This window comes from Polyodon spathula, chromosome 2 (assembly GCF_017654505.1).
Source record: "Polyodon spathula isolate WHYD16114869_AA chromosome 2, ASM1765450v1, whole genome shotgun sequence".
Lineage (NCBI taxonomy): Eukaryota > Metazoa > Chordata > Actinopteri > Acipenseriformes > Polyodontidae > Polyodon > Polyodon spathula.
The window spans coordinates 2,591,712-2,611,513 of record NC_054535.1 but is presented as its reverse complement, the minus strand read 5'-3'; the positions used below and the strand labels follow the sequence as shown (position 1 = coordinate 2,611,513).

At 40.1% G+C, this 19,802-nt stretch overlaps 1 protein-coding gene across 1 annotated transcript in view; it reads left to right on the top strand.

Annotated features, from left to right (window-relative positions):
• The window catches only part of LOC121329063 (protein sel-1 homolog 3-like), a 34,750-nt gene extending 28,892 nt beyond the window's left edge, over nucleotides 1-5,858 (top strand). Inside the window, exons 18-24 of the mRNA XM_041274360.1 lie at nucleotides 1,601-1,691; nucleotides 1,936-2,023; nucleotides 2,132-2,241; nucleotides 2,635-2,762; nucleotides 3,528-3,642; nucleotides 4,194-4,269; nucleotides 5,235-5,858. Of these exons, the coding sequence (XP_041130294.1) occupies nucleotides 1,601-1,691; nucleotides 1,936-2,023; nucleotides 2,132-2,241; nucleotides 2,635-2,762; nucleotides 3,528-3,642; nucleotides 4,194-4,269; nucleotides 5,235-5,485 (859 nt within the window). The 3' untranslated portion in view covers nucleotides 5,486-5,858. The remainder of the gene's footprint in view (nucleotides 1-1,600; nucleotides 1,692-1,935; nucleotides 2,024-2,131; nucleotides 2,242-2,634; nucleotides 2,763-3,527; nucleotides 3,643-4,193; nucleotides 4,270-5,234) is intronic.
• Nucleotides 5,859-19,802: the final 13,944 nt, after the last annotated feature.

Here is a 19,802-nt window from a genome sequence, read left to right as displayed (position 1 = left end):
TAGCACAGTAAACGCATAGCAGTGCAGAATAGCACAGTAAAAGCATAAGCAGTGTAGAATAGCACAGTAAAAGCATAGCAGTGCAGAATAGCACAGTAAAAGCATAGCAGTGTAGAATAGCACAGTAAAAGCATAGCAGTGTAGAACAGCACAGTAAAAGCATAGCAGTGTAGAATAGCACAGTAAAAGCACAGCAGTGTAGAACAGCACAGTAAAAGCATAGCAGTGTAGAATAGCACAGTAAAAGCATAGCAAATTGTAGAATAGCACAGTAAAAACATAGCAAATTGTGGAATAGCACAGTAAAAGCATAGCAGTGTAGAATAGCACAGTAAAAGCATAGCAGTGTAGAATAGCACAGTAAAAGCATAGCAGTGTAGAACAGCACAGTAAAAGCATAGCAGTGTAGAATAGCACAGTAAAAGCACAGCAGTGTAGAACAGCACAGTAAAAGCATAGCAGTGTAGAATAGCACAGTAAAAGCATAGCAAATTGTAGAATAGCACAGTAAAAGCATAGCAAATTGTGGAATAGCACAGTAAAAGCATAGCAGTGTAGAATAGCACAGTAAAAGCATAGCAGTGTAGAACAGCACAGTAAAAACATATCAAAGTGTAGAATAGCACAATAAAAGCATAGCAGTGTAGAACAGCACAGTAAAAACATATCAAAGTGTAGAATAGCACAATAAAAGCATAGCAGTGTAGAACAGCACAGTAAAGGCATAGCAAAGTACAGAATAGCACAGTAAAAGTATAGCAGTGTAGAATAGCACATTAAAAGCATAACAGTGTGTAGAATAGCACAGTAAAAGCATAGTAGTAGAATAGCACGGTAAAAGCATAGCAGTGTAAAATATCACAGTAAAAACATAGTAAAGTGTAGAATAGCACAGTAAAAACATGATCATGCACAGTCAAATCCTAAACAGTTATTTTGCATGGTATAAATAAAAAATATAATTGCCTTATATTTCATGGAAAGAATATCACAATACTTATTTAGATGGAAGTTTTCTACTAATTATACTAAAATACAGTACCAGTATACAGCATGGACACAGCATCAGCTAGAATTTTAGGATTGAGACATTGATTTAAAAAACAAACAAAAAAAAAAACATATGGAAATAATTTAGATATTTTATTTAACATCGGAATTAAAGAAACTACACAATGATATCAAAGGTCTACCGGAAGCCAAAATAATAGTACAGTATTTCATGTTAGATTTTGAAATGTCACATTTTTCGTTAAGTATATAGAAAACTACAAAGCTGTATGCAATTCAATATGTTAACGTAACATTATTCAGCATTTTTCATTCGATTTTTATGAAGCAAAATTAGATAATTCTATAGGGTGATGCAACACTAGGACAGAGTAACTTGTCATATAGACACTATCCTACAGTATACTCTTACACATAGGCATGTAAACAACACAAACCGTTTATTTGTTGCAGGCAGTTTCCTTAATAAGATCCCAAACATGTGTGCTTGCTGCAGACATTAACATCAAAACAGAAGACACTGTTTAATCACCCTTTGATCACCCTTTCGTACTTGGTAGTAATACCTTGCATGTGTTAATGTCCCCAGGAATGAAGCCTTTTTGCATTATCTTGTGGCTGCAGAAACTGGGTTGGAGGTAGCACAGTCAAACATTGCCTATATGTGTGAAGAGTGGCCAGTAAGTCTTGACTCCTTTCTGAATTTCAGAGTTTGCAATATTTCATTTGATGAGAAACCCTGGTCAAAATCTGGACTGTAGAAATATGGTTCTATGGTTTGTGTACTGATTTGTAAAAACTGTAGTCAGAAAATTGAATCAGTAACATTACCCTTTAAAAAGAGATGGATTATGGTACATTCTTGTTGGGCTCAGAGGCCAGATTACAGGTCAATTTTAGCCTCACCAGAATGCTGTTTTACAGGAACTCGGACAGAGCTATTTCACCACTGATGACTGTGAATGGAGATACTACAATCGCTTAGTAAATCAGCACTTCCCTCCCAATCGGGGTATGTGTGCTTTCTGTCCTTCAGATACTCAGGAGATGTACTGTGTGTGTGTGGGTTTATAGCAATCTCTTTCCATCTACAGAATTAACAATGGTGTTTCTTTGACAGCTTATCTGAAAATGGGAGACTATTTTTACTATGGACTCAAAAACCGTTCACGCAATATTAAATTATCCATTGCCATGTATGCGAATGCTGCTTCAGCAAATGATTCACAGGTGAGTTACATCTTTGGTTTCACAGACTCTGATTAGCACTTCTCTTGTTATCTTAGGGCTTTGTACAGTTCATTTTCAAATGTGTTATTTACAAGGCTATCATTGTCACAGTACCAAAGCCTCATATCTCAGAGACGTTTGAGAAGGTTACTTCTTATTTGCATATAACCACATTGAGGTCATGTGACTGCTGTATATAGACCATATACTTTAGGCTATTTTATGTTTGGCTGACAGCTGTATATTTTGGTTTTCTTAGTTAGGTTTAATTACTGTCCAGTAAAAATTAACCCTTTCTCTGTACAGCTGTATTCTATGATTCTCTGAATAAAGTATCGTTACTGGTGATGTCCTGCAGAAATGAACCATTTCACTGCCAATTTTTTTCCCCAGGCGTTTTTTAACTTGGCCTCATTAGTTGAAGAGGGCCATTCCATCCCGAAAAGGATATTAAAACACCTAAAAATTGACAGAGCAGTGTGGTCTGACAGTCTCACTGTTGCACTGAAGCTTTATGAAAGGTAAAATGTGTTTGATTGTACAAACCTCCAGTTGTATAATTATCCTAAGAAGGAACTAATATCAACGCACTCACGTTCTTAGGTACCATATCTTAGGTCCATCTATTTGTGATTTTACTTTCTGTAGACCTTTTTTTTTCAAAGGTGCTTGACTGATCAGAGTGTGCATCAGCTCTATACATGGGTTTTGAGTTCTGATTGGTCATACAAAGGAAGCAGCATGGTACTCCACATACCATTGCAATGGTGACCTGTCTCTTCATGACACTACAGCTGTGTCTACCGTGACTGTCTTGGCTACAAGCCTTGCATAATGCGCATCTTTTGTATACTTCACCTTTATGGTAAAACACACACTACCAGAATACCAAATAAAAACATACAGTAGAGAGTACTGTAGTTTCCTCATATTTAATTAGACATTTATAACATGCATGTACATTGTCTCCAGATTTAAGGAGTCGGTGTTGTTACATCATTTTCGTTCTTTCTTTTTTTTTTTTGAGGGTGTTAAAAGCCCCAACAGTAGTCCATTTTGGGGTACCACTGCACTGGTGGGATAGCTTGATCATTAAAATCATTCACATATTCATTAAAGAGACAATCAGCTAATCGGGGATACCAAGATATTTAATAACTGCATATAAGTGAATGGGATAAAAGTGAACAAAAAGCCCCACATCCAGTCTTTCTATTCCTTGACCGGTGAACCCAGAACCACCAGTGTAAGTGTACATTTATTCTTTGATTTATTTGTTGTTTTAGATGCAAATATGATGATCCAGAGGAGCTCATATCTCCATGTTCTTTAGCTTGGTTTCGTGTCCAACTTCAAATCATTTGGAAAACAATATTGAATGACCCAATTCAATCTTCTGTGGTAAGCATGCTTCATGTTTTTGAATGATCAGTAATGAATGACCCAATTCAGTCTTCTGTGGTAAGCATGCTTCCTGTTTTAGAATGATCAGTAATGAATGACCCAATCCAATCTTCTGTGGTAAGCATGCTTCCTGTTTTAGAATGATCAGTAATGAATGACCCAATCCAATCTTCTGTGGTAAGCATGCTTCCTGTTTTAGAATGATCAGTAATGAATGACCCAATCCAATCTTCTGTGGTAAGCATGCTTCCTGTTTTAGAATGATCAGTAATGAATGACCCAATCCAATCTTCTGTAGTAAGCATGCTTCCTGTTTTAGAATGATCAGTAATGAATGACCCAATCCAATCTTCTGTAGTAAGCATGCTTCCTGTTTTAGAATGATCAGTAATGAATGACCCAATTAAATCTTCTGTGGTAAGCATGCTTCATGTTTTTGAATGATCAGTAATGAATGACCCAATTCAATCTTCTGTAGTAAGCATGCTTCATGTTTTTGAATGGAAGTCTGCTTCTGTTGTGCTCATTTGTTTAAATTTGTTTTGCAGGTATACATTGTTGGGACAGTTTTTATTACAGCTTTAACTACTTTGTGTGTACACCAGATCAACCATGAAACAGCAAGTGAGTAAGATTTGCTTTCATGTTTTATACTTCAAACAGTAGTGGATCCTGAGAGCCTATCATTGTCTGCATACTGGAATTGTAATTCAATTGCAATGGGGGACCTTTTAACTTATTGACGCCACTTGCACAGAACTTGAATCATTCACACAGAAGACTTTCCACCACTTGTGAGCAATGTTTCATTGTTGTGCTACAGTTTCAGTGTTCTGAATGTAAATAGCTATATAGCTATTACATCCCAGAACCTGGGCTTTACTGTCAGGATATGTGTACCTCAGAACTAGAAGTCCAGGCAAGCTTCTGTCAGATAAGGACAGTAAAGTACCAGCAATACTGTACTGGACATTGAACTGTGATCTGTACTCAAGTGACATCTAAAACCAAAAAGGGAAATAGCACTAATAGTACAAGTTGTGTTAAGCATTTTTAACAACACTTGATTGCAGGGCTAGTGCTCCAAGTGAGGAAAGGTAAGACATAAACAGTAGATATCAGTTTGAACATTTCTAAAAACATAGACGTCAACCATCAGTCTTTTACCATAAAGCATTTTGTTTTCATTTATTTTTTTACATGTGTTGAGTGAGAACCTGTTGCAGAGTACGAGTAACCTTAAGGATATGACACATTTTTTGAATTAATTTAATTAGTCAAGGTTTGCGTGATATCATTAGTTGTTACCAGTAGTCAGACCAGCAAGGCATACTGTAGCCTGTGAAGGTATGGGTTTAGTGGCTACTTAAACTGGAAGAGGACCTGCATTAATATGTATTAACATGTTCAATTGTTTTTAACAGATTGCATTAGTGTTGCAAGCCTTTACATCATGTTTGCATGCTTGTTAAATCTGTTGTGAATATGCATATTGCTTATGAAGCAATACTGTCCCCACTTCTGTATTGAAAGTATTTACTTTTTATAATTTTTATAATATCTGTTTGTGTTCTGCTTACTGTTTGCAGATATGCCAGTTAGACCACAGATTGCTGTCTCTTCCAGCTATGTTGCTGATAATCAGACAACCCAGGAAGCTGAATCTCCGAATCCTGGCATTCAAGAAGCAGACGAAAGGATCTGGTGGATAAGCATGATTTGGAGTCAAGTCATTCAGACTCCTCTACAAAGACACCCTAGTATAGGTGACTGGTCCGTTACACTGCTTGGGATTTGTGTCTGCAGCATGTGTGTTGTGATCATGATACACTCATTGTGAAGATGTAAATGTAAATGGTTGTATGTGATCTTGTTACACTTGCTTGATCATTTCACCCTGCAATGGATTCTGTCACTTAACCAACTAGCTGCCTGATTTTTGACACTTTTAGAAGTTTGAAAATGTTTGTTCTGTGTTCTTAAATAACTGTTTAAACTAAGAGGCATTTCAAAAACAGTCCTTAAAAAAATCTCCCATTACTTTGTTTTATAAATGGGTCCCCAAATAGGAAACAAAACCTTTTCAAGTGTCCTTTCATTACATTACTTGGTTGTTTTGGTTCTAGGTTTGTAAATTTTATCAATGGTTTTTATTTTCATCAGGTAATTGCTTTTGTTGAGTGGTGTAATTGGGAACTTAATAATAATAATAATAAATAATAATAATAATAATAATAAATAATAATAATAATAATAATTTATTATTTCTGAAAACTGTGAATAAAATATTGTAATTACCTTTTTATAATGCTGTTATATTTCTTCAATACAAGGGGCAGATTTAATCTAAGTGCTGTCTATATCAGTGATGTTATTAAAACAAGAAACTCAATGCCACCCAATTGCTTGGTATTAAAACAAACATTGAAGCGTTGTAGAAACCAGGTTTTTAAACACAGCCTTGAAGTTGCATCTTTTAAAGCATGCTTGAAGATTCATGTTAAACAATAACGCAACATAGAAACAAAATATAAAATTGGCATTAGACAGTACCAAATACAACTATAGACTGTCTGAGTGTAAATGGCACAAATCTGTTTTGAACTTATTTCTGTGTTTTAATTATTTAAAGAAACAGCAACCAAATACACTGTTGGTACAAACTGTAATAAATATTTTTTCTATTTCTATTTTCATTTTTCAATATTTGGACGATCCAACTTTAGTAATGTTCTTAAAAAAAGTCATTCAGTGCTTTTTGTGTAAAAGTGGGAAGGATTTGTGGGATTTGTAACTTCAGTTCCCTCCTATAAAGTACAATATCCCTGCTTCATATATCTGTGTCCTATCTCCCCGTGTCCTATCTCCCAGTGTCATATATCTGTTTTATCTTCCAGTATCCTATCTCCCCGTGTCATATAACTTTCTTCTCAAGGCACTTATCCAAAAGCATGCCAAAACAGTGTAGAATAAAGCCCAGCTTGTTTATCTTGAAAGGGTTTCCCCTGCACTGCACCCTGGGAAGACTGTATCTGACACTAATCAGCCCAAGGCTGAGAGTTTCATGTGCTGGAGTTTCATGAGCTTGGCCATGAACCCAGCTCCCTCCCACTCACATTTCTTTCCTGGTAATTGAATACAATGTGCAAGACGACCATAATATCTCTACCAGATATCACTATCGCTGACAAATGATTAGGTAGATTCCGAATTTTTACCGACGTCTGTGAAATTTAGTCCTGGGCGAACCGTCCATTTCTTTTTATCCCAGATAATTTTTTCAGGGATTCCGATTTGTTTTACAGGAGCTTCTATAAAATTTGAAACTCAGGCGTCCTGTTACAGCAGAACAGCGGTGAGAAAAAAAGCTGCATGTGTCCCGTGGCTTACAAAATCATTTTCTGTCAGTCTTGTGATTATCTGATTGCCATCATGAGCCATAGCATTTGATGACAGGTGAAGAATTACAAAAAAAGGTAACAATCTGTTCTGTGTATCACAGAAAGGTATGAACCTCAACGGAGACTATGGAATATTTATAGTCTTTACATTTATCACAAACAACACAGAAAATCAGGGAGATGACAGAAGCTACTTTTCCTGAAAGATGGATATGACAATATGTGCACCATTCCATTTGTGTTCTTAAAAGAATAATGTCTCTATACCCTAATAATCTAAATAACAAAAGAGAGAGGTGGAGCACACATGGAGCATGTTAACTGACAAGACTGAATTAAACAGTGTATAGTAAAAGTACAAATTTATGCTAAATATATTCTGTTCTTACAATTCATATTCATTTACGTTTACATTTTTTTTAAATCATTGCAGACAAAAACATAGCATGCAGTGGTGCATTTCAGAGCACAACAGCACGCACACAATGTAAGACCAGTCTTGGCCATTTCAGGAATTCCCAGTAGAGCTGGCAAAACAAAGCTGGTGGAATGTTAATTCCACCTGAACAGGTGTAGTGTTTCTGCCATCCAACAATACAGAAGCTCTTCTGTGCTGCTTCAAAGTGTTTTTATCCTGCAACATGGATACGCTTTGGTGATCTGGATACAAAAACATGAATGAATTATAGAATGAATGCTATGCTACGTCAGAATCTATACAAAGTTAAATCAATGTTTTATGCATACAGATGCAAAAATATGTAATTATGTGTTTTAGTTCACGTGGTGGAGCCAGGCCACCTGATGTAGTGTTTAAGACATGGAGTTAGTAACATATAAAACATGTAGAGAGAGGAGCTACGCCTCTTCAAGGCCCAACATATAGAAGGGGGAGTTACCATCTCTGAGGTAACCCGACATACAGTACAAAGAGGGGTCACTGTCTCTGAGATGACCCAACATAGACAGAGGGGTCACTGTCTCTGAGATGACCCAACATACAAAGAGGGGTCACTGTCTCTGAGATGACCCGACACACAAACAGGCTCGTGAACCGGAAAGAAAAACATGAAGTTAGTAGATATTAGGACATATAGAGCGGGGTGTTCTGACGCTTCAAAAAGGCCAACATAATAGAAGGAGGTTCTGTCCCTGAGGAGATCCAACAAACAGGAGAGGGGTCACAGTCTCTGAGGAGACCCGACACAGGAGAGGGGTCACAGTCTCTGAGGAGACCCGACACACAGGAGAGGGGTCACCGTCTCTGAGGAGACCCGACACACAGGAGAGGGGTCACCGTCTCTGAGGAGACCCGACACACAGGAGAGGGGTCACCGTCTCTGAGGAGACCCGACACACAGGAGAGGGGTCACCGTCTCTGAGGAGACCCGACACAGGAGAGGGGTCACAGTCTCTGAGGAGACCCGACACACAGGAGAGGGGTCACCGTCTCTGAGGAGACCCGACACACAGGAGAGGGGTCACCGTCTCTGAGGAGACCCGACACACAGGAGAGGGGTCACCGTCTCTGAGGAGACCCGACACACAGGAGAGGGGTCACCGTCTCTGAGGAGACCCGACACACAGGAGAGGGGTCACCGTCTCTGAGGAGACCCGACACACAGGAGAGGGATCACAGTCTTTGAGGAGACCCGACACACAGGAGAGGGGTCACCGTCTTTGAGGATACCCGACAAACAGGAGAGGGGTCACCGTCTTTGAGGAGACCCGACACACAGGAGAGGGGTCACCGTCTTTGAGGAGACCCGACACACAGGAGAGGGGTCACCGTCTCTGAGGAGACCCGACACACAGGAGAGGGGTCACCGTCTTTGAGGAGACCCGACACACAGGAGAGGGGTCACCGTCTCTGAGGAGACCCGACACACAGGAGAGGGGTCACCGTCTCTGAGGAGACCCGACACACAGGAGAGGGGTCACCGTCTCTGAGGAGACCCGACACACAGGAGAGGGGTCACCGTCTCTGAGGAGACCCGACACACAGGAGAGGGGTCACCGTCTCTGAGGAGACCCGACACACAGGAGAGGGGTCACCGTCTCTGAGGAGACCCGACACACAGGAGAGGGGTCACCGTCTCTGAGGAGACCCGACACACAGGAGAGGGGTCACCGTCTCTGAGGAGACCCGACACACAGGAGAGGGGTCACCGTCTCTGAGGAGACCCGACACACAGGAGAGGGGTCACCGTCTCTGAGGAGACCCGACACACAGGAGAGGGGTCACCGTCTCTGAGGAGACCCGACACACAGGAGAGGGGTCACCGTCTCTGAGGAGACCCGACACACAGGAGAGGGATCACAGTCTTTCTGGAGACCCAACACAGAGGAGAGGGGTCACCGTCTTTGAGGAGACCCCACACACAGGAGAGGGATCACAGTCTTTGAGGAGACCCGACACACACAGGAGAGGGGTCACCGTCTTTGACGAGACCCGACACACAGGAGAGGGGTCATCGTCTTTGAGGAGACCCGACACACAGGAGAGGGGTCACCGTCTCTGAGGAGACCCGACACACAGGAGAGGGGTCACCGTCTCTGAGGAGACCCGACACACAGGAGAGGGATCACAGTCTTTCTGGAGACCCAACACAGAGGAGAGGGGTCACCGTCTTTGAGGAGACCCAACAAACAGGAGAGGGGTCACCGTCTTTGAGGAGACCCGACACACAGGAGAGGGGTCACCGTCTCTGAGGAGACCCGACACACAGGAGAGGGGTCCGTCTCTTTGAGGAGACGACACACAGGAGAGGGAAGACAAGCGTCTGTTTCCAAGGTGTGCGAACCTGAAGAGGGGTTTCACTTGGAGATCTGAATATAATTAGATATGTTAATAATAATAATAATAATAATAATAATAATAATAATAATAATAATCTTTATTTTTTAATAGCACAATTCATACAACACATCTCAAAGCTCTTTACAGTTTAAAACAATACACAGTGATATTAAAAAAAAAATTGTCGCAGCAGCATTTACCCACACAATGGACACGAAGCAGGTTACACATTAAAACAAGGACACACAACAAGCTTAGTCCAGAAACAGAGGACACACAGCACCAGTACTGTACAACACACAAACAGCCAGCCCTACACAGACTCAAATGCCATTTAAAAAAAAAATGTTTAGTTGCTTTTTAAAAATATCAGCAGTATTTGAATCTTTTATTTTCTGTGGGAGAGCATTCCAGAGCTTGAGTGAATAGACGCTGAAGGCCCTCTCTCCCATAGACCTTAGCCCAGGTTTCACACAGGAGAATATACAGTTAACAAATCAGAGATATTGTTAGGAGCCAGGCCATTCAAACTCTTTTATGTTAACAGTAGTAATTTAAACTCAATCCTGAACTTAACAGGAAGCCAATGCAGAGATGCCAGGACAGGTGTAATATGTACAAAAGAAGCATGAATGCTAAACGAGGGATTTTAGCAAAGGGTTGGAGAAAATTGAATCACTAACACCCCAAAGAATAACATATGCATATTATAATGGAATCTAAAATTGATAACCCAATCTTACGTATTTAGTAGTGCCAACATGCATAACACATAATGCAAAAATAATTAATGGAAAAAAGATTTTCAGAAAAAGTGCTGTACTACATTTTTCAAGGGCAATTAAGATTATGTATTTTAGTAAAGATAATTTACCAGTTAAATATAAGAAGATGAAAGTTGATGCAGGATGCAGGTCAAGTGGATTGGTATATTTGGCCTTTATTATCTTTCCTTAGAAGATCTTATTATCTTTCCCTGGAAGATTGTATCTTTCCCTAGAAGATCGTATTATTCCGTGGAAGATTTTATTGTCTTTCATCAGAATATCTTATTATCTTTCCCTGGAAGACCGTATCTTTCCCTGGAAGAGCTTATTATCTTTCATCAGAATATCTAATTATATTTCCCTGGAAGATCTTATTATCTTTCTCTGGAAGATTGTATTATATTACCCTCAAAGATCAAATCTTTCCCGGGAAGATCTTATTATTTTTCATTAGAATATCTTATTACCTTTCCCTAGAAGATCGTATCTCTCACTGGAAGATCTTATTATCTTTCATCAAAATATCTTATTACCTTTCCCTGGAAGATCGTATCTTTCACTGGAAGATCATATCTTTCCCTGGAAGATCTTGTTATCTTTCCCTGGAAGATCTTGTTATCTTTCCCTGGAAGATCTTATTATCTTTCCCTGGAAGATCGAATCTTTCCCTGGAAGATCTTATTATCTTTCCATGGAAGATTGAATCTTTCCCTGGAAGATCTTATTGTCTTTCCCTGGAAGATCTTATTGTCTTTCCCTGGAAGATCTTATTATCTTTCCCTGGAAGATCTTATTATATTTCCCTGGAAGATTGTATCTTTTCCTGGTCTACCTCCCTTCATTAGAGGTTGGTGGACTCTGATAATTTTGGTCAATCAATGTATTTCCAATGACAACATGACCTGTAAAATACACCCATGTGGTCATGTGACTTTCCATGTGATTGTGTGAGAGTTGTGGGACTGTGTGAGAGTTGTGTGCAACTATTCTGCAACAATCATAGGAAACTAATGATCTTCAAGACTTCCATGATGGCCTCAACACAGTGGCTTGCTGTATTGCTTGAATGACAGCATTTGCAGAATATCTAACGCTCAACTCCAGTTACAAGTTATTTTAACTGCGGTCCATTAATTCAACGCCTGTCAGGCACGTCGGGTCTAATTTATTTTCACACAAGCTGTTTCTTTTACACGCACTGTTTAAAAGTAATGTTATTCACAGCAAAAAAGGGTTAAATTCAGAATCCATTTTTACAAAGGTGCGCAGTGTAAGACAGGCATCAGGTCACCTTACCCCAAAAAAACAAGCACACAATTTCACAATCAATGAATACTACATTTTTTTAAAATGCCGCAAGCACACAAACACAACCTTACTATTTTTCCTGCATCTAGTTACTACACTTTGTGTAAACCTTTTTTTTTTTAAAAGAGGTACAGTATTTAGTAACTTTCATAACTGAACACGTATGAAGAAATATCACTTGTTATCTGCTTTAGCAGCACTGGATGGGGGTTTGGTTCTTCTAGGCAATGGAGAATTGCTGATTCGGCTGGCCTTCTCAAGAGTGGATGCAAATCTGTGTGATTGGGCTATTGTAAGTTTTCATAATTTGGAACGTTTTGGATTTTTTGTTGTGATTTTTATAAATAAATATTTTTTAACAACAGGTATTATTGGTAGTATGTAGTATAAACATATTAATTTTGTATCTGCATAAATTGTTTAGTTATATCCAGCAGATGGCAGCATTGGATTGCCTTCATTTCCAACCTAACTTCAGTCTAAACAAAACCTGTAATTCCCAATATAGATCACATAGACCTATCTTTATATGTGTGCAGGTGTCATCTTTATTCATAAAACAATTGCAAAGAGAAATCTTTTTTTTTTATTGTATCTTGTGTTTTGTTATGTGTTGTTATTATTTAATGTGTATGTATGTATTTGGGCACAGGTGTTTAAAGTCGGCAGGGAAGGGCTCAAAACAGTGCCAAAGCAGTCACGTGCAAACTGTGCCAGGGCTCGACTGAATGATTCATATGCAATCAAGCCCAGGCACAGCTGCATAAACGAATAGAAAATCTCTCACAGTGTTGGGTGTTCAGGGAGTAAGAACGAGAATTGAGAGTGAAAACACAAATAGTAAACCAGTGCTACTCGTGCTGGCTTTAAACCAGCACATTACTTATTTGGTTCATTGTTTCATGTGTCTGTCTGTTTTGACAATTGTGCTGTTTTGTTTTTGTAAAGTGTTTTCTTTTGCTAAAACATTTTATTTATTTAATTACAGCAGCGCTTCCTACCTCACAGAACTGTGTCTCTCTTCCTGGTCTGATGTCACCACAAGCCTTCCTTGCCACACTTGGTCAGAAAATTGTTTCTGCAAATGTAATCCTGTTGCTGCAGATTATAGATATAAAATCTTTAAAACAAATAATAGTACTGTGGTTGATCAACTGCTCATTACAACACTATATCCCCCCCCCACCCCCCACCCCCCCCACCCCCCCCCCCCCCAAAAAAATATTAATTTGCAACACAGTAAGAAGGATTTCAGTTAAGATAAACTCCAAAATCCAAAATTGGTGTGTTTCTATGGGAAATAACTGGCACAAGGCGAGGTTGGAGTCCAAAAGGGGAACAGATAAGGTGAGGGGGCTTCTGTAGACATTCCTTTACTGTTCACCATGATTAGGTGTACTGTTTCTTTTCAACATAAACTAGATATCTTTTCTGTAAACAAAAAAAGCACCCCACGTTGCACAGCAATATGTGGTACAACATTGCAGAGTGCAGAAAACCTAAGCAACACATTCCATTGTGAAATTATTATTAACAAGAGTGTTGCCAGGATATTACTGTCAAAATGTACATTATATAACAAGCACAATGTGTAGCAGGTTTCCAACCAGTTAAAACATTAGCTGATACAGAGGAGAGCTGAGTATATTTTGAAGTTATTCTGTAGTAACTTTTGTTAGTGCAAACTGGTTAGCTTGTGTAAAGATAATGCTGATAGTGTAAGGGGAAGTACTCACGTAGCAGTGTCCTTTTTGTACTACCCAGCTCCTCCCTGCAATCAGCCTAGCAGCAAGCTTTCACTGCCATCCTCAGAACTGATCACAAGGGATTCATTTTGTGTATGTGCCGATATGCGCTTCCACCAAGATGGCCAACTTCAGGGATTTTATTTTTGTTAATATAGCTGTACAAACTGTTTTGACATTTAACGTCAAACAGGTGAAGAATCCATATTTGAGATCCATATTTGGATATTTAGTATTTGATCTAAAGCCCTGGTTCCCAACCTGGGGGGCGCCAAATGTGACAGGGGGTCCACTGGGCTCGGCCCATTGTGAGGTCAGACGATTTAAGTCATTGCACTTTTTATGGCCCGAATCTGTGCCTGGCACACTCACAATTAATTAATGAGTGGAGAGACGTCCAGTAAAATGTTGCTGTTAAGCGTTTTCTGTCCCACCCCCCTGACAACTGAACATGCCATTCTGCTTATGAATTATGAATTACCTAGCAATGCATAATTCATGAGCAGTCACAAGCCTAACCAGAGAGGAAAGTAACGACAGTGGATACGATTATAGCCTCTGAAGAAGTATTTAGAATTTGAATGTTTTTTTTTTGTTTTTATTTCATATTGATATTGAACATCTGAAATACAAAATGTCTAAGCGTTGTGCAATCAAACAGCTACCAAAAAGAAAACATGTTCCTTCTTGGATAGCTACCTAACCTTAGGTTTTATGGAAGGACTTACTTCCATAAACATGGCCTCAATCTGTTATCTGTGGTGAAATACTTGCAAATAACACCATGAAAACAATCAAATTAAAAAGACACCATAAAACCAAACACCAGGAATATGTAAGTAAAGTCTGTGACTACTTTTTAAGAAAGAAAGAAATTGCAATTGCAAACAAACCAGTTAGTATAAAGGCTGCTTTTGAAAAAGTAGGGAGCGATGAACAGAAGGCCACAGAAACTTCTTTTTGCTGTTTACTTTTAATTGCAAAAACAAAAAAAAACACACACTATAGCGAAGAGCTGATCAAACCAGCCTGTATTCAAATGCTCGAGGAAATTTGTGGACCACAAACGGCAAATAAGATTAAAACGATTCCATTATCAGACAATGCAAGTGAAAGAAAAGATAAACAAAATGGCTGCAAACTGCGAGGAAACACTCATACAAAAATTAGAGATGATGTAATTTGCTACCCAGCTGGATGACACAACCACAGCGGCAGAAGAGGCGGTCCTGTTTGTGAATGTGCGCACAACCACAGTGGCAGAAGAGGCGGTCCTGCTCGTGAATGTGCGCACAACCACAGTGCAGACGAGGAAGTCCTGCTCGTGAATGTGCGCACAACCACAGTGCAGACGAGGAGGTCCTGCTCGTGAATGTGCGTACAACCACAGAGCAGACGAGGAGGTCCTGCTCGTGAATGTGCGCACAACCACAGTGCAGATGAGGAGGTCCTGCTCGTGAATGTGCGCTCAACCACAGTGCAGACGAGGATGTCCTGCTCGTGAATGTGCGCTCAACCACAGTGCAGACGAGGAGGTCCTGCTCGTGAATGTGCGCACAACCACAGTGCAGACGAGGAGGTCCTGCTCGTGAATGTGCGCGCAACCACAGTGCAGACGAGGAGGTCCTGCTCGTGAATGTGCGCGCAACCACAGTGCAGACGAGGAGGTCCTGCTCGTGAATGTGCGCGCAACCACAGTGCAGACGAGGAGGTCCTGCTCGTGAATGTGCGCACAACCACAGTGCAGACGAGGAGGTCCTGCTCGTGAATGTGCGCACAACCACAGTGCAGACGAGGAGGTCCTGCTCGTGAATGTGCGCACAACCACAGTGCAGACGAGGAGGTCCTGCTCGTGAATGTGCGCGCAACCACAGTGCAGACGAGGAGGTCCTGCTCGTGAATGTGCGCACAACCACAGTGCAGACGAGGAGGTCCTGCTCGTGAATGTGCGCACAACCACAGTGCAGACGAGGAGGTCCTGCTCGTGAATGTGCGCACAACCACAGTGCAGACGAGGAGGTCCTGCTCGTGAATGTGCGCACAACCACAGTGCAGACGAGGAGGTCCTGCTCGTGAATGTGCGCTCAACCACAGTGCAGACGAGGAGGTCCTGCTCGTGAATGTGCCGCACAACCACAGTGCAGACGAGGAGGTCCTGCTCGTGAATGTGCGCTCAACCACAGTGCAGACGAGGAGGTCCTGCTCGTGAATGTGCGCTCAACCACAATGCAGACGAGGAGGTCCTGCTCGTGAATGTGCCGCACAACCACAGTGCAGACGAGGAGGTCCTGCTCGTGAATGTGCCGCACATCGATGAAGCCGAACTAAAGCACGATATCTTGATGTCTACAAATCTCAATACCACGACTACTGGTGAGGACATTTTTCGTGAAATGGATCGTTACTTTACAGCGCACAGCCTGCCATATGAAAACCTCATTGCATGTTGTTCTGATGGGGCAGCCGCTACGATGGGAAAAAATAAAGGTTTCAATACCTGCTTGAAACAGAAAGCTCCTAACTGCGTAATATTTCACTGTATGATTCATCTCCAGGCACTGGCAGGTAAAAGTCTGTGTGAGGACCTCAATGAGCAAAATAGTTAAAACTGTAAACTACATTAAAGGCCGGTCACTTGACAATCGACTCTTTGCTGAGATGTGTGAAGATGAAGCTCATCAAACCAAGCTCCTATTTCACAGCGAAGTGCGATGGCTTTCACGTGGGAAAGTGTTGGTTTGTTTGCTTGAACTCAAAGAAAAGGTCAAAATGTTTTTAGAACTACATAAATCTGCTTAATCGAATCAGCTAACTGAAAAGTTTCTAATTAAAACTGCATAACTAGCAGACATTTTAGTCTTTTCAATGCAACAAATCAAGGTTTCAAAGGGCTGACATGAACATACTGCAATGCAATGAAGCAACTGATGCTTTTGTTCAAAAACTGGACTTATGAATTGCTAAACTTGAGAAAGGAGACCTCTCTCAGCTTCTTTTGCGTTCAAAAGAACTTCAGGGCAAACAACACGCAGATATCTTTGTGATGCTTGTCAGCCATATAACAGCACTTCAAAAGCAACTCAAATCAAGGTCCCAGACAGGAAGACTTTTCTAAAGATACATGGGTGTTGAATGCTTTTCTAGCAAAAATAGGGGAAGTGCATTCCTGAACTGTGAAGATGAACTTACAGATCTCCAAGAAAATTCACTATGCAAACGATACTTTCAGGAGTATGGCTATCAAAGATTCTGGCTTTCTAAGGTAGCAAATGTTGTACCCAAATTAACTTTGCATGCAACCACTAGAATCCTTCTCCCATTTGTTACCACATACCTGTCTGAGACTGCAGAAAGCTCAGAAGCTCAGATAAAGCTCGCAACAGAGTAGATGTGCACAGTGATTTTCAACGTACTGTTACAAATATAACAGCAGACATCTCAACGTCTGCAAAGGATCTTCAGCTCAGGGTTCTCAGTAATGGCTGCAGAACAGGTATGTGTGATTGTGATACATGCACTTTTACATTGTTTATATATATATATATATATATATATATATATATATATATATATATATATATATATATATATATATGTTCTCTATGCTTTTATGGAAAGTCAGGCAGCATTACGTAAAGCAGAGGTTCGAAACCTTTTGGGACTGGAGCCCCCCCTTATGCATACTGTATAAGATCTGCCCCCCCCCCCCCCCCCCCCCCCCCCCCCCACCCCCCCATATATATATATATATATATATATATATATATATATATATATATATATATATATATATATAAGACAAACAAAACACAGGACACGGCACTGGTAGCCAAAACAAAGAGATGAAATGAAATGGATTAACACTAAACAAACTGTGGACTAACAGACAAACAAACACGATGAGTCAAGACAGTTCTAACTACGTTATTTACTTTGTTTATTCTCCTTCTCCACACCCGTTCTCCACTCACCGAACACACAACCCTGAGTGAGTGAAAACATGCTGCTTTTATGCAGCTGTACCAAGACTCGATTGCTAATCAATCATTCAATTGGAGTCTCGGTACAACTGCACGTGAATTAATAAAAGTGCAATTCCCCGTGCTCACATATTATTACTTTTTACCTGCACATGAAGTGCTGTGCAATCCTCGTGCCTAAATACAAATATACATTTTAAACAACTCGTGTTCCACAGACCCATTGATATCCCGTGTAGCAGTGACTATACACCAACATTAACACGCTACACGTAACATACAACACAAATAAATAGCACAGGGGCAGGGCACTTTGCCACACATGGAATCCTGTTTTCAAAGATAATTATGTTATGTTTTGCCAGGGGAAAAAACTAAGTTTGCTGTGTGTTTACTACCTTCTCAAAACACATTCTTTTCCTGCTTACATAAAACACTGAACATGTGTCAGTCAGGTGTTGAAGGGCCCAGGGGAGCCCTCACAAAAGTATTAGATTTGTGGAATGGCAAGCACTGACCCCTGCACTGACTTCCTGTTTCTCAAATACATCAGTTTGCATAATAAGGCTGCTTTGTTAGTGCCAGGAAACAAAAGAGTGGCTGGTGTAAATATTCATTTGAAAAAAAATAAAATAAAGGGTTACTGCAATCCTTTATAAAAGAACACCCTTGAAAAGCAATTCCAACAAAGTGTGAATTATAAAATAGGTCACACATGTTTATCATTCAGCATACCTAGATATAAAGAAAAAAAAAGTTTTGAGGATAGTTTTTAGTTTAGATATCTGCTGGAAGTCATTTAGCTGACAGGGTCACAGAACTACATTGTAGAGTGTTATTTCTTCAGTCAGTCACAATCACAAGTAGCGACAGGAGCATACTTCATGTCACATTCACATAGTGTAATGGTCAGCACAAAGCCTTGTGCTGCCCCAAGGCTTAGGAGTTGAGGTCTTATCTTCTGTGCAACATTCCTCCGGTATAAGAAATCAAGGACAAATGTGGTTTTACTTGTTTTAAATATAATGACGACACCTACTACATAGCTAATAATGTCCTGAATAATTGTACAGTATCTGACTCAGGTAAGTACCAGGGTTCGGTTCGACAGATGTCCTGTGATTGCGATGTGCTTGTGATGGGGTTGCGAGGATGCAGAGGTCGGTGCTTGCGCTCACTCTTTTGAAATCACTCATTTGGTAATCAATTTTAACCACCCAGTTGCCCCTTTATTTTGGAAATAGAAATAAAGTATTTCAATAGAACTTAAATAACAAAATAACAACAATGTATGTACAATTGTATCTAGCACACATATTTTATCTAGCACATATACATCAGAAAACCTGCATCGCAAATTTTCAATCACATCATATACAGTATCTTCCCCAGTCTCAGGCACAGGTGGATAGCGCTGTTATATGAATTATTATCTGTGAAGTGTAGGTACAATAAATATAAAGGTCGTTTTGACCAGTACAAATCCTGACAAGGCTTCCTTACAACTTGTAACACCAACAAATAAATAAAGAAATCTCCTCGTTTTATTCCCTGTAGACACACAGGCATCCATTTTTCACTCTCAGCCGTGTGTATACAGATGACCCGTTCTGTCAAGCACATTTCTTAGGACTGCTGCCATCTGCCATTGAAAATCAAAACTGCAGACAACTTTACTCTATTGGCAACTTATTTATTAATTGAAGCACATTAAAAAAGACTTGTTAAACTTTGCAGATGCACATACAAGCGCCTGCACACTATTCTCACAGGAATGACAAATTTGGACTCGGTTGCGCTCCAGCTAGGTGGTTAACCCTTAGCGGTCCATTTATTCAAGGACTGTCAGGTGTGTCAGGTCCAACTTATTTTCACAGGCACTGTTTATTTCACATATGCTGTTGATTTCACATGTGCTGTTGATTTTTTTCACAGTAAAACAGGTTTAAATGGCACTGCATATAAGCATGGCAACCGGTACTGCATCTCCAGCCAAGCCCCACTCCTTGTTCGTTGTATTTATCACATACCTCTTCATAGTAGTGCATCTAATAAATCATCTCCTAATCACTCGTTTTATCACTAAACTCTTCAATAATGCTATCCAAGTCCTTATTTTATTATTATAACATCCCAAAAAGCTTTGCAGATGTCTG